Source organism: Cololabis saira, chromosome 9 (assembly GCF_033807715.1).
Source record: "Cololabis saira isolate AMF1-May2022 chromosome 9, fColSai1.1, whole genome shotgun sequence".
Lineage (NCBI taxonomy): Eukaryota > Metazoa > Chordata > Actinopteri > Beloniformes > Belonidae > Cololabis > Cololabis saira.
Genome location: NC_084595.1, coordinates 22,950,285 through 22,962,264, shown reverse-complemented (window position 1 = coordinate 22,962,264; position 11,980 = coordinate 22,950,285). Strand labels below are relative to the sequence as shown.

The 11,980-nt window shown below is 38.1% G+C and overlaps 1 protein-coding gene across 1 annotated transcript in view; it reads right to left on the bottom strand.

Moving 5' to 3' along the window:
- Positions 1–7,458, bottom strand: part of adra1aa (adrenoceptor alpha 1Aa) — a 13,797-nt gene extending 6,339 nt beyond the window's left edge. Inside the window, exons 1-2 of the mRNA XM_061729930.1 lie at positions 7,316–7,458; positions 2,393–3,860 (exon numbers count right to left, since the gene is read on the bottom strand). Coding sequence (XP_061585914.1) covers positions 2,393–3,287 — 895 coding nt within the window. The 5' untranslated portion in view covers positions 3,288–3,860; positions 7,316–7,458. The remainder of the gene's footprint in view (positions 1–2,392; positions 3,861–7,315) is intronic.
- Between the last annotated feature and the right edge of the window lie 4,522 nt (positions 7,459–11,980).

The window sequence follows — 11,980 nt, the reverse complement described above, 5'->3', positions numbered from 1 at the left end:
AACCTGCATGAAAGCACATCTAAAAGTCACCAAGGAATTGAGAAATATTATTGCAGACAGCCGAAGATTAGTCCTGCACACACAGTCCCCCACAAAGCCTGCCTTTGCTTACTTGTTTTGGAAAGGATTAGGCAAAGTTACAAATGTCTTCTTTTAGCCAATATTCCCCTGCTGAAAATAATACACTAACATCTGGCTTTTGACTGCAGTGGAGAGCCTCTACTTGGCATTTAGCCCCCCATCAAATCACTTTAGTGGTAAGCAGGTGTTCATTATTTACAGTTCATGCTGGCAGAAATCTTGGTGGTGGTTTAAGCAGAGTCTTGTCATAGTTCAGGTGAATCTGCAATTATAGCATGATTCCAGTAATTAATGAGTTTTGTGCCAAAGGATATTATTTTTTTTAAATGTGCCTTTAAATTGATTTTTCTGGTACATTTATACAACACTATTGACACCGCAAAACTGACCATTGGTAGAGTCCCCCCCCCTCCCCAGTTACTGTTGCTAGCTCAGACAATAGTGAATATAACAACAACAACAACAACAACAACAGCAACAATAATAATAATAATAATAATAATAATAATAATAATAATAATAATAATAATAATAATAATAATAATAATAATAATAATAATAATAATAATAATAATAATAAGGTAATGAGGTAATATTCAACTCTTTGCATCACAGAGACCTTTTGATTACCCGTTACTTGTCAAGATAACATTTTAAATTACAGATTGTAAGGATGTCATGTGTTACACGTTATTTTTCACGTAACACAAACATTTCAGTTTCATATTTTAATGTATTTATCCTAACTTCCGTTGAGTTACAAGTTTGGATGAAGCAAACAACGAGAGTATTTCCCGAAGACTCTGAATCAATGAATACATTTTTTGCAAATTAATGATATTAATCATAAGCAGCTGTCATATTAAATTCCAACTCCATCACTTAAAAGAAGGAAAATCATTTTTCATGAGTCATTCATTATTTATCCACAACATAATGATATAAATGTAATAAAGTAAGAACCATGAGTGACAATATTAATTGCAAATTATATAAAAGAGTACCTGTACAATTCTGTTGTAGTGCATTTGCTTCAATAAAGCATTTGATTAACAATCCTGGCACCAAATAAATAGAAATTTAAAGTGATGAGGCTGACCTGACTGGTGCAGGGACGTTTACTGTCTGCTGACTTTATATACACTCTCTCTTTCACTCTCTCTCTCTCATATATATATATATATATATATATATATATATATATATATATATATATATATATATATATATATATATATATATATATATATATATATATATATATATACATACATACATACATACATACATATATATATACATATATATATATACATATATTGTCAGAAGCGGGGTATAGATAGATCACAGCAACAAGTTGCAAACAAAAATAAAAACACAAGATCAATCCAGTTTACCTGTCTGCTTGAGTATTGGCAGCTCATTTTCAGTTCCATTACGTGGGCTGATGGCCACAGGCCGGTTGAAAACAATAAAATACCCGAATTATTTCAGAAAGTCATCACCATCAGAAAGCGTGGACCACCACAGCCTGCGGTATAAAGCGTAAAATCATCCCTTTTTGTTATCGTATCTTACATGCTTGTTCCCTGGGATGTGGTGGTAGATTTTGGACACAACTTAAGCTCTGTGTCAACAGTGGATCCCTCAGGGCACTGAGGGGCAAACACACCACTACTGCCAAATGGAAATAATTTACTTTGTTTGTTTTAAGGGATTCTAACACATAAAGAAACTATCTAAACACCTTTTATTTGTGTAAAGGTATCACCAGCAAGCTTTGGTGAGAGTTTGGGATTCTGTCCACCTAGGGCCAGTATTTCAGGTGATAAAAGGTGAACAGAGGCCAAGTGTTAACTTAGCTTTGCTCTGTTAGCTTTGCTCAAATATGACACAGTGCTGTGTGTGAATTACAAGCCATTTTGAACTTCTAATTCCTGAATTTAACTGCATTCGAACAAATGATGGACCATAAGTGAGTTAGAGAATTGAAATGGATACAGACCTGAAGGGTCAATCCATGACTCAACGTGCTTGGACTGTCTCTGACCCATCAGTCATGTCTGTGCATTTTTCCACACCATTATGACAACTTGGGATATAATGCCATTGGACTTATTGATCTTTAACAACAGACTTGGATTGTAATAACCTTTTAGTTTAATTTTGTGAAAAGACAATTGAATAAACCTTCCCAGTAATCAAAAGATCTAATTAATCATTAAAAAAAACGGAAACAAACTGAGATGTGGGGTAAAATGTGGGTAAGAAATTTAGTTATCACATGAAAGATGAAAAATATAATACTCACCGATTGGTAGCACCAGGAAAAAGGGCAGCCAGCACAACACAAAGCAGCCGACCACAATCCCCAAAGTCTTGGCAGCTTTCTTCTCACGGGAGAATTTGAGCAACCGCAGAGCGAAATGTGTGCGGGTGCGAAGGGCGTCGTCCTCCGAAACAGTCGTGTTTCCACGATGTATCCTCAGTATCACCTGCTCTGAGTCTGACTTTTCAGTCTTGTGGCCCTCTCTGAGGCCCTGGCTCTCCCTGTGAGCTACCACGTAAACCCTACAGTACATGACCAATATGATGGCGAGAGGGAGATAGAAGGAGCCCACCGCCGAGAAGATGGCGTATCCCGGCTCCTCTGTGATCTTGCAGACAGACTCGTCCTCTGGCGCTGGCTCTTTCCAGCCAAACAAAGGTCCGATAGATATGATGATGGAGAGCACCCACAGCATTGCCACAGCAAACAGTCCCCTGCGCTTTGTCATTATAGATGGGTATCGCAGCGGGTAACTGACTCCAATGTAGCGGTCGACAGAGATGACACAGAGGCTCATGATGGAGGCAGTGCAGCACAGCACATCCACAGCTGCCCAAACATTACAAAAGGCTCGTCCAAACACCCAGCGATCCAGAATCTCAAAGATGGCAGAGAAAGGTAGTACAGTGGAGCTGAGCAGCAAGTCGGCCACAGCCAGGTTAACAATAAAATAATGTGTGACTGTTCGCAGGTGGCGATGACAAACCACAGAGAGGATGACCAGGATGTTTCCAACAACTCCAAACATGATGAAGACACCAAGAAATATTCCCAGACCTACAGCCTTGACCACATTGAGCTCTGGGACTAGAATGTGGCTGCAGTTAGAGCAGTTCTGAGTTAGTTCTGCGTTCATATTGTCCTCCACAGGAACCATCAGCACCAAGAACGAGCTGATACTTGACACTGACCTGTGCAGGGAAAGGTCAGCTAATACGTACACCTAGTTGAGCGCTCTAAAAGAGGCAAGGGAGGACATCAGGGCATTCTCATAACAGCCATTAGACTAATGATCACATTAAGTCTAACCTGTCAAAACATAATTTGAATGATGTTGCTACTTGCAAATTAAGCCATTGTGTTGGCAATGCATCAAGATGCTTGCAGAAGCACACAGAGAGAAGTGTAAAATATGCAAATGAAACCTACGGTGTTGAAATCAGGTAATCCATCTTGAAAATGTTACTGATGTCACAAAGGCTGCTATGTAGCTGGTGCAAAACAATGTTAAAACATCAGCTGAGATGGACAGATGTGTGTATTTTCCATTCTTTGGTGAAGGGAAATCTTTGCTTTGGACCCAAATCTTAAATCTGTAGGATCAACAGCTTGAATAGGAGCCCCTTTTTTTGGCGGCAGAGTGAGAGGAGGGTAGTTGTCAACGTCCAGCGTGTCCCAGGTGAACGCAGGAGCATATTCAGCTTCAGCAGGCGGTGACAGCTTTCAGTGCCTTGAAAAAGAGGGACAGAAGAATTGACTTGAGAGGACTAGCAGAGAAACTGCATATGGTAAAAAAACACAAAAAAACCTGCTATACTGACTAATTCAGGAAACATCACTCATTTAAAACTCTGGACAGAATAACTGGAGTGTTGGCAATGCAACATTCTCCATCACAAGACTGTGTTTTATTCCTGTTTTGTAATGCTAATATGATCCCGAGGTGATTGACAATACACAGATATAAACCTGACCTTGCTCTTAATCTCTTATTTAAATAAATCAATATCACACATTTAAACAAGTGTAAGGCACCCTTTTGACTGCTGGTGTAATAACATTCTGATACGCTGAGCCTTTATACTCTCAAACATTCACAGTGGTTTAATAGTATGAGAAAATGTGTAAACGTTTTTTCAGAACATTAATGTTACTCTCATAGTGTCTTTATATTAAATTAGAGCCAATAGTACATTTCAGCTATAGTCAATTCACTCAGCAGCCAAAGCAACTTTGTTGGGCACACAAAGAGCCTCAACTTGAGTTAAGTATCGTGCCCAGGAATAGATTTCTACATCTGGAGTGGAGAAGCTGGAAATCAAACTGGCCAATACTAGAGCTTAGTTTACAGGCTGTTTAGACTAGAGTAAACCTTTTTCCCTGTATAATCACAATATTCATCCATTCATCCTGTTTAGGATCACAGGGCAGTGGAGCCAGCTGTCACTAGGCAACATGTGATCGTTATGTAATCACAACATCTTAGATTTGAAATTCATGCTCAAAACACTAGGTACAGTTAAGATACGGTGCAGCCGAGAAGCCGCTTCGTCTTTCTGATTGCTCACGAGATTTTGGAGAAGAGATGAGTAAAACACACGTATGATCCATAAGTTTAGCCCTGATGCTGAAGTGACACCGCTTCTACTGATGAAAACTACTAACATAGCTTTGATTAATTACAAGTAGAAACAAAATAGTCACATTATTATAGAACAAAAACAATAAATATATTGAAATGCTGCATACAGGTGTGAATGATCTCACACACTCAAGAGGGACTCAAACCATAAGCTCTTAGACAAAATTAGACAAATATTGTATGTCTACAGTCTGACAGGGAACTAGAACCAAGTCTAAAGGATAGAGGTTCATACAGATTTTTTTTGTTCTTCAAAGCAAGCAGTTCATTTTTTTCATATCTCTCACAGCAATATCAGAGATACGCAATGACTAAATGTAGGAGCAAATCCCTCAACATTAGATGAAAAGCAGTTAAATGGAACATTATTAAATGTGTTAAAATGTTGATCAAAAGTCTAGATAACTGATCCCAAAATATGTTTATTACATCACATATTCTAAGAAATCAATTAGATCTTTTTGTGTTCAGTTAAACATTAACAATGACACTGTCGGATGTTTTCACTAAAGTGATGGATATTTTAAACACTTCAAATCCACATCACAGCTTTACTGACATGCCATATGTTTCTTGTGAACGACACTGCACAAATCATGCCGAAGTCATTCCACATGAACTGGCAGCACAATGACTCGGTGCTGCAAAAACTCCCTGACTTGGACAGATGTGAAAGTAATCTTGTTTCTGCAGATTAGATAAGATGGGGCAGATGAGACAAGTAAAAGTATTGTGGTCATGACAAAGTTTGGATTTTGTTAAGCTGCTTTGCTGAAGACAAAATTAAAAGTTCCTCTCGGTCAACTGACTGAGATGAACTTTAAATGCTCAACATGATGGAGAAATCTACCAGCATTCTGCAGTCACCTTAAGTCCTCCAAGCGTTCCTCTCCACAACATTAACCGCCAACTGACCTTTGCTTCTGCGCCCCCACAAACCTCGGCTCTACACTGCATGATTAGATGTTTAACATGTTCAGCTCACTCTTCTGTTTCGGGTTTACTCATGTGCAGGCACAGCGCAGAAAAGCCTGCATGCGGTAGCCTTCATAACGCAGGCCATCAGAGCTTCTCCCACCCACTCAGGCAGAGGAAGGAGGCTGGTAATAATAATGCCTATCGGGTCATTATTAGGCTTACATGTTTATCAAACACAGCAATGCTGGAGCACATTGCACCTACACTTTTTTGGGGGGGATCCTTTGATAATGTTAAAATACCCCAGCTTAAAAGATAAACTATTGCTCCTGTATTTGAAAAATAAAACTAGAATTATATAAATGTCTTACACTAAGTAAAATGAGATTTTTGATTATGTGAATGCATAAGTCAGTTATATCAATTCAGTGCACTCTCTCAGGAGTAAAGCTGTTTCAGGTTACTTCATTATTACAGCATGTCAGTAAAGATAATGAAAAAAGAAGATGTAACCAGAAACACTAAACAAAGACATAATCACGAGATTATATTTGGCCCCTCCGTGAAAATTAGATTTAAAAAAAGTCATGAATTGAAGATTGAAGTGATTACTAATGATCATCTAATTTTATTTTTAACATATCAATTAGCCTGAGGAGTATGGAATTCAATTTAGATTGATTACCCTTTGAATTCACAGTTTATGCTCATTTCTAGCACTATTTAGTTTAACAACCAGACCGATGCACATACACAGCAGAGGGGAAGGTGTACAATAAGGAGAGGTGTGAAACATATTCCTTGTTCAAGGGCTTTTGTATGAACTTTCTGTGAAACGTCTGTCGGTATTTGAGTTACAAGCACGTTTAACGACATATATAAGATTTGGCTGTTTTCCAAGCAGACGCATAGCAACGTGTGGATATGCTGCACAGCTTGGAGCATCCACATGCCTGCAGTTATTTTCACTGGTCGGGGCTAAACAGACATTCTGGCTCAGATTCAGATGTAATCTCAGCCCCTTCACTGGCATGATGTCAAGTAAATCCCAACTCTGAAAGATGTGGCCTCTGCGCTGGACTACAACTGAAGGTGATATTCATTTTATTAAAATGACAGTGGCAGGAGAGGCTGATTGTTTAAAAGAGACCTCAGAGGCAGCAGACCTCTTCTGCTTCTGCTTCCGCCCACTGAAGAAAAACCTTCAATGTTATGAAAATCTCTTGCAAACGGTAAGGCTTCTCATTTTCTTCAAGGGTTCTGTTACATGGTTGAAAAGAAAAGTTGCAGCAACCAGACTAATAATAGATAGGAATGACTGAGCATTGCAACCTTTCTACTCCAGCTGATTGAAAAGATAAGCATCCCTATATGGAACCAGTCTCAATAAACTATTAACCAGCTCAAAGTTCAGTTGAAATAAAAAAAAGAAGAAAGTCATGCTTTTATTTTAACTAACCGCGCATTTATTAATGGCACGTTAACCGGGAAACACTAAAGGCTGATTTATGGTTCTACTATTGTGAAGAGACTCAAGTTCCAATTCAAAAGATACAGAGAAAGGAAGAAACGGACAGAAAAAGCACTCACTTAAAAGCTCGAGATAAACATTTCCGTGGACTCACCCAACTTTGACTTTGGCTCTCACATCCCGCCGACTTGGCAGAGCCAGCTTTGGACGGGGCTGTGATTGCGGGGACGCGCGGCCAAGTGCGCTCATCCCGGGGAGGAGAGCGGCCGCGCCAGCCGCAGGTGCTGAGCCGCTTCAGATAATGATGAGACGCCGTTTCACTCGCAGCTCTATACGTTCCCCTCCGTGTATCCCCCCACCACCACCACCCTCCACCCACCCCCCAACCCAACCAGCCATCCTCGCATCACCTCATGCCCATCCAGCATCGCCCACCGTGCGTCATCAATAGCAGTCACTGTCGGCCCCGCACGACTTCTCAGGCAGTCGTCACTCACCTTGCCAACTGGGAAATAGAATAGCTTAAGGGTTTTTTTATTCACCTCACCAGAATAGTTCTCATTTTAATTCCGGTCAAACTTTGAATTAGACTAAGTTTTATTTTTTATTTATATTTTACCTTTATTTTACCAGGTTATTCCCATTGAGATTGATGATCTTCTTTTTCAAGGGAGACCTGGCCAAAAATGGCAGCTTTAAAAGTTACAGACAAAACAACAAATCAACAACAACAGAAATAGAAGGACAATGCAAAATACATCACAAAACAGTGCCAGTAAAATAAGTTACCAGGAATATTTGTCTTATTTCTAGTTAAAATGTCTAATTTTTAGTCAAAAAATCTCATTACACTTAAAACAAGAGTCATCACCAGAAAAAAATAACTAATTTGACAATTTTCACCTGTTTCAAGTAAATTTTCACTTGAAATAAGTAGAAAAGTCTGCCAATGGGACAAGATTCATCTTCTCATTACAAGCAAAAAAATCTTGTTCCACTGGCAGATTTTTCCACTTATTTTAAGTGAAAATCTACTTGAAACAGATGAGAATGGTTGTTTTTGAGTCTTGTCTTAAATGATATGAGATTTTTTTTTACTAAAAATTAGACATTTTAACTAGAAATGAGACAAATATTCTTGTTAAGATTTTCAGTTTTTGCAATAACTAGTGAAATCAATCATGTTGTTCTGATTTGCATTTGTAGTTATTCTATATGTATTAAGTAATAGAATAATCAATACAAATAGACACAGAGTAATTCCATAAATGTATTTAAAAAACAAACATTTACATTTTCCCTTGAAGCAAAGGTGTGGCGGCTGCCATACCTTGCCATACCCAATTGACGCCCCTGGTGACAAGTACCAACAGAGTCATTTAAAAATGCATTTGTAAGAGCTTTAAAATCCGACAATAACACTAATGTGTTTAGCTTCAGGTCTTTTTGGAGACTATTCCAAGCAAGTGGGGCAGAACAGCTGAAGGCTTTCTTCCCTAGATTGGTCCTTGCACTTGATATGGACAGCAGGATAGCATCATTTGATCTCAGGCTATAACTACTGATGGCTTTCAAATTGATCAGAGAACAAATGTAAAATTGAAGTTTACCTAATATAGCTTTGTATATGAACAAGTACCAATGACTAAGCCAGCATTGGAGTACAGAATGCAATGATGTGTTAGAGGTTTACACTTTGTAACAAATCTCAGTGCACTATGATACGCAGTGTCTAACATATGCAAGAACTGGGCAGGAGCATTCATATACAATAGATCACCATAATCCAAAATGGGTAAAAATAAGTGCACATGTTCTTTGAAATCAAACATAAATATGAATGTTTGAATGGGGTTTTTCTTGTAATAAATGGAGATGAAGATGAATGCACTGTTTTGTAAAGTCTGCATAAATGTTTTTGATAAGAGGCCAGGCAAATTGCCTACCGTATAAATATTTTATTAGGATGGGATGCCAGTAAATTTTCAAATGGCAATAACACTGCATTTACAGTGTAAAGCCGTGGTGATGGATGGTCCTTTTTGCTTTAAAGATTACATATTATTTTAAAGAACAACTGTCCCTGTACTTGAGAGCTTGTACTGGTGTGTTTGACATGACCTCGAAAACACAGACCTAACGCAATCTGGTTATTTTGTTTGGGGTTTCTTGTCCTCCAGTGACCTGTTGAAATTCACGGGTTATTGTGGCATCAAAGACCCAGATCAGAGTGCAGTTATCCAGCCTCCACATCTCTACATCCATCTAGCTTTACCTCATGCTGCATTGGCCGTACGTCGAAAGACATCCAAAGCTTTCACACAGAATTACAAGTGGCACATCCTGCAGAAGATAAGAGAGGAGTGCTCACTCCACCCCAATAGGCTACCTTGAACAGAACTATAAAGACAGAGTTGAAAAGGGAGATTTTGTGTTGAATTTCCATAGTATTTTGACCAAAGTATGTAACATATATTTCATTAAGACTTCTGGAAATTGTGTCACCTTTTCAATAAAGGTCATAATAAATCTCCTTTGAGGCTTATAAGAGCTTTGCCCCAGATTTGAGATGCTTTGCTTTGACTTGATGACACTGCACTGTTATTTGCAAAAGTTGAGTCCATACCAGAAATGTTACTCATGAGGAATGACAAAAACAAACAAAAAACAAATAAATAAATAACATAAAATAATAACAATGACATAGCTGTACTCTTTCATATATCGCTATTATCTAATGAGGTTCTTGTTCATCAAAGTGTTAAAACAACTCCATCCATCCATCCATCCATCCATCCATCCATCCATCCATCCATCCATCCATCCATTATCTATAACCGCTAGTTAAACCAAGTCCTTAAACACACATTTTAAACACACACACACATCCTGAATGTGTGGGCATCAGGGAGTGCTGAGTTCCCTCTGTTTCAATGCTTTACCAGTCTTCTACTACAGCTGCTTTAAGTTGCTGCTTATTTGTGTGTCTGTGTCTGTCTGTCTGTGACTGTTGACATGAACCTAACTCCGCTGTTAAAGAAGATTCTTCATCTTTGCCTAGCTTTTGTGTGGCTTACATGTTTTGTTTTAGGTATTTGTCTTTTTGTAGCATCAAGTGAAACCCTATTAGTGTTGCAGCATTTTACAGAACGCAAGCAGAAAGTATTGCCTTGTACACACGAAAAAAATGTCACCCGACTGCTTCTTTCAATTTTTCATGAAATAAAAAAGATACATGGGCATGGAAACTGCTTATTTGCGAATTGTTAATTTACATTTAAACCAGTGAAAGTAGAGGAACTATGGCTCAAATTCTTTTTAGTAAAACCCCTTCAGTTACAACTGACAGCCCATTTTTCACTCCCATCTTGATTGCTTTCACTGTTACGACCTACAGCAATAAGTTTGCTAAACATCACCACGGACCTGATTGCACATCACTCAATGTATAAAGTATGACCCTTCAATTCACTTATGTTTTGTTTTCTTTCCTTTATTGTATTATTTATTCCGCTATCAGTGCAACATTTATCAAGATCCCTCCAAAAATGTTATCCTGCACTCATTATTTGCAGTAACATTAAGATTTATATTTTGTACATCTTTTTAAAAGAAGTAAAACCGACATACGTGCTCCAGCAGAACATACTGCATGTAGAGATAACAAACGCCTGGATGTGAGTAATAAAGAAGCAGCATACTGCTGAGAGACTTTCCGGTTATGTGTTTCAAAATTCAGTCAATAACAGCTTGTTCTTTTATAAAGTGTAAATGGAAACTGTACTTCATCTTGCAGGGTAATTTTGATGGGGAGTCTTAATCACCACACGCTCACACACCTTTTTTTCTTCCTTTTCTGTTTTTTTCTTTTACAAAATATTTGTGGTTAGGATATTGAAACAGAAACAAGCTTACATGTATAAACAATGTAAATTGATTTTTGGGGTGTTGCTTCATTTCTTCTGTCCAGTGTTTTCCAAGTATGGAGTCCTCATCTGGGGCTGTGTCCTGCTTAGACTAAGAGATGTTAAGGCCATGATTAAAGTTAACAGCTGACGTTTAGAGAGCAGCTTTTGAGGTCAGTCAATGATGGGACTTTGATCTTACGGTGCTTGTCTTTTTACCTGCTGTTGCATCCTGGGGAAAAACATCGACTTTGTCATGTCAAAAGCAAAATCACAAACGCTCCTCTCAACTCTTTCAAAGAGACACAGAGTAGCTTAACTGGAGATTTCTTCCCTGTGTGCTCAATAAATTGATTATGTTAAATAAACAAATGTCACAGATAGAGCTTATTTTAAATTCACAAACAATTTTCATGGCAATTTAAATTGCAATTATCACAGCAGCTGAGGAGATTAAGTCTATCATTTCATGTTGCGGCAAACCGCTTTCTAGACACGTAGTATAGTTGTGTGATAATTTTATAAACAAGCTACTATAAGTCCACGATTTAAAAAAAAGATTAAAATAATAATAATACAAAAAGCAAGGAAATGGTTCATACATGTTTTGTGCATTTGGACCTTGTTAGAGTGTGTTATGCTGTCTGAAGGAAAAGTAATTATACCTGTCTGAGTTCCACATGCAGCCAGGAAGTCAGGCTGCTGACTTTGAAACGTACTGAAATCAATTTCTGTGCACTGGAATACACATTTCTCATCACAGAACTAACAAACCTGTGCCAAGCATTCACACTAATTTTGGCATTTACAGTGACATTCTGCTTAATTGCATATCAAAAGATTTAACCTTTTGCAGCTCTGACATTGACAAAATCCTCAGAAAGAAAAAGAGTAATGCATGCAGATTTCCAATG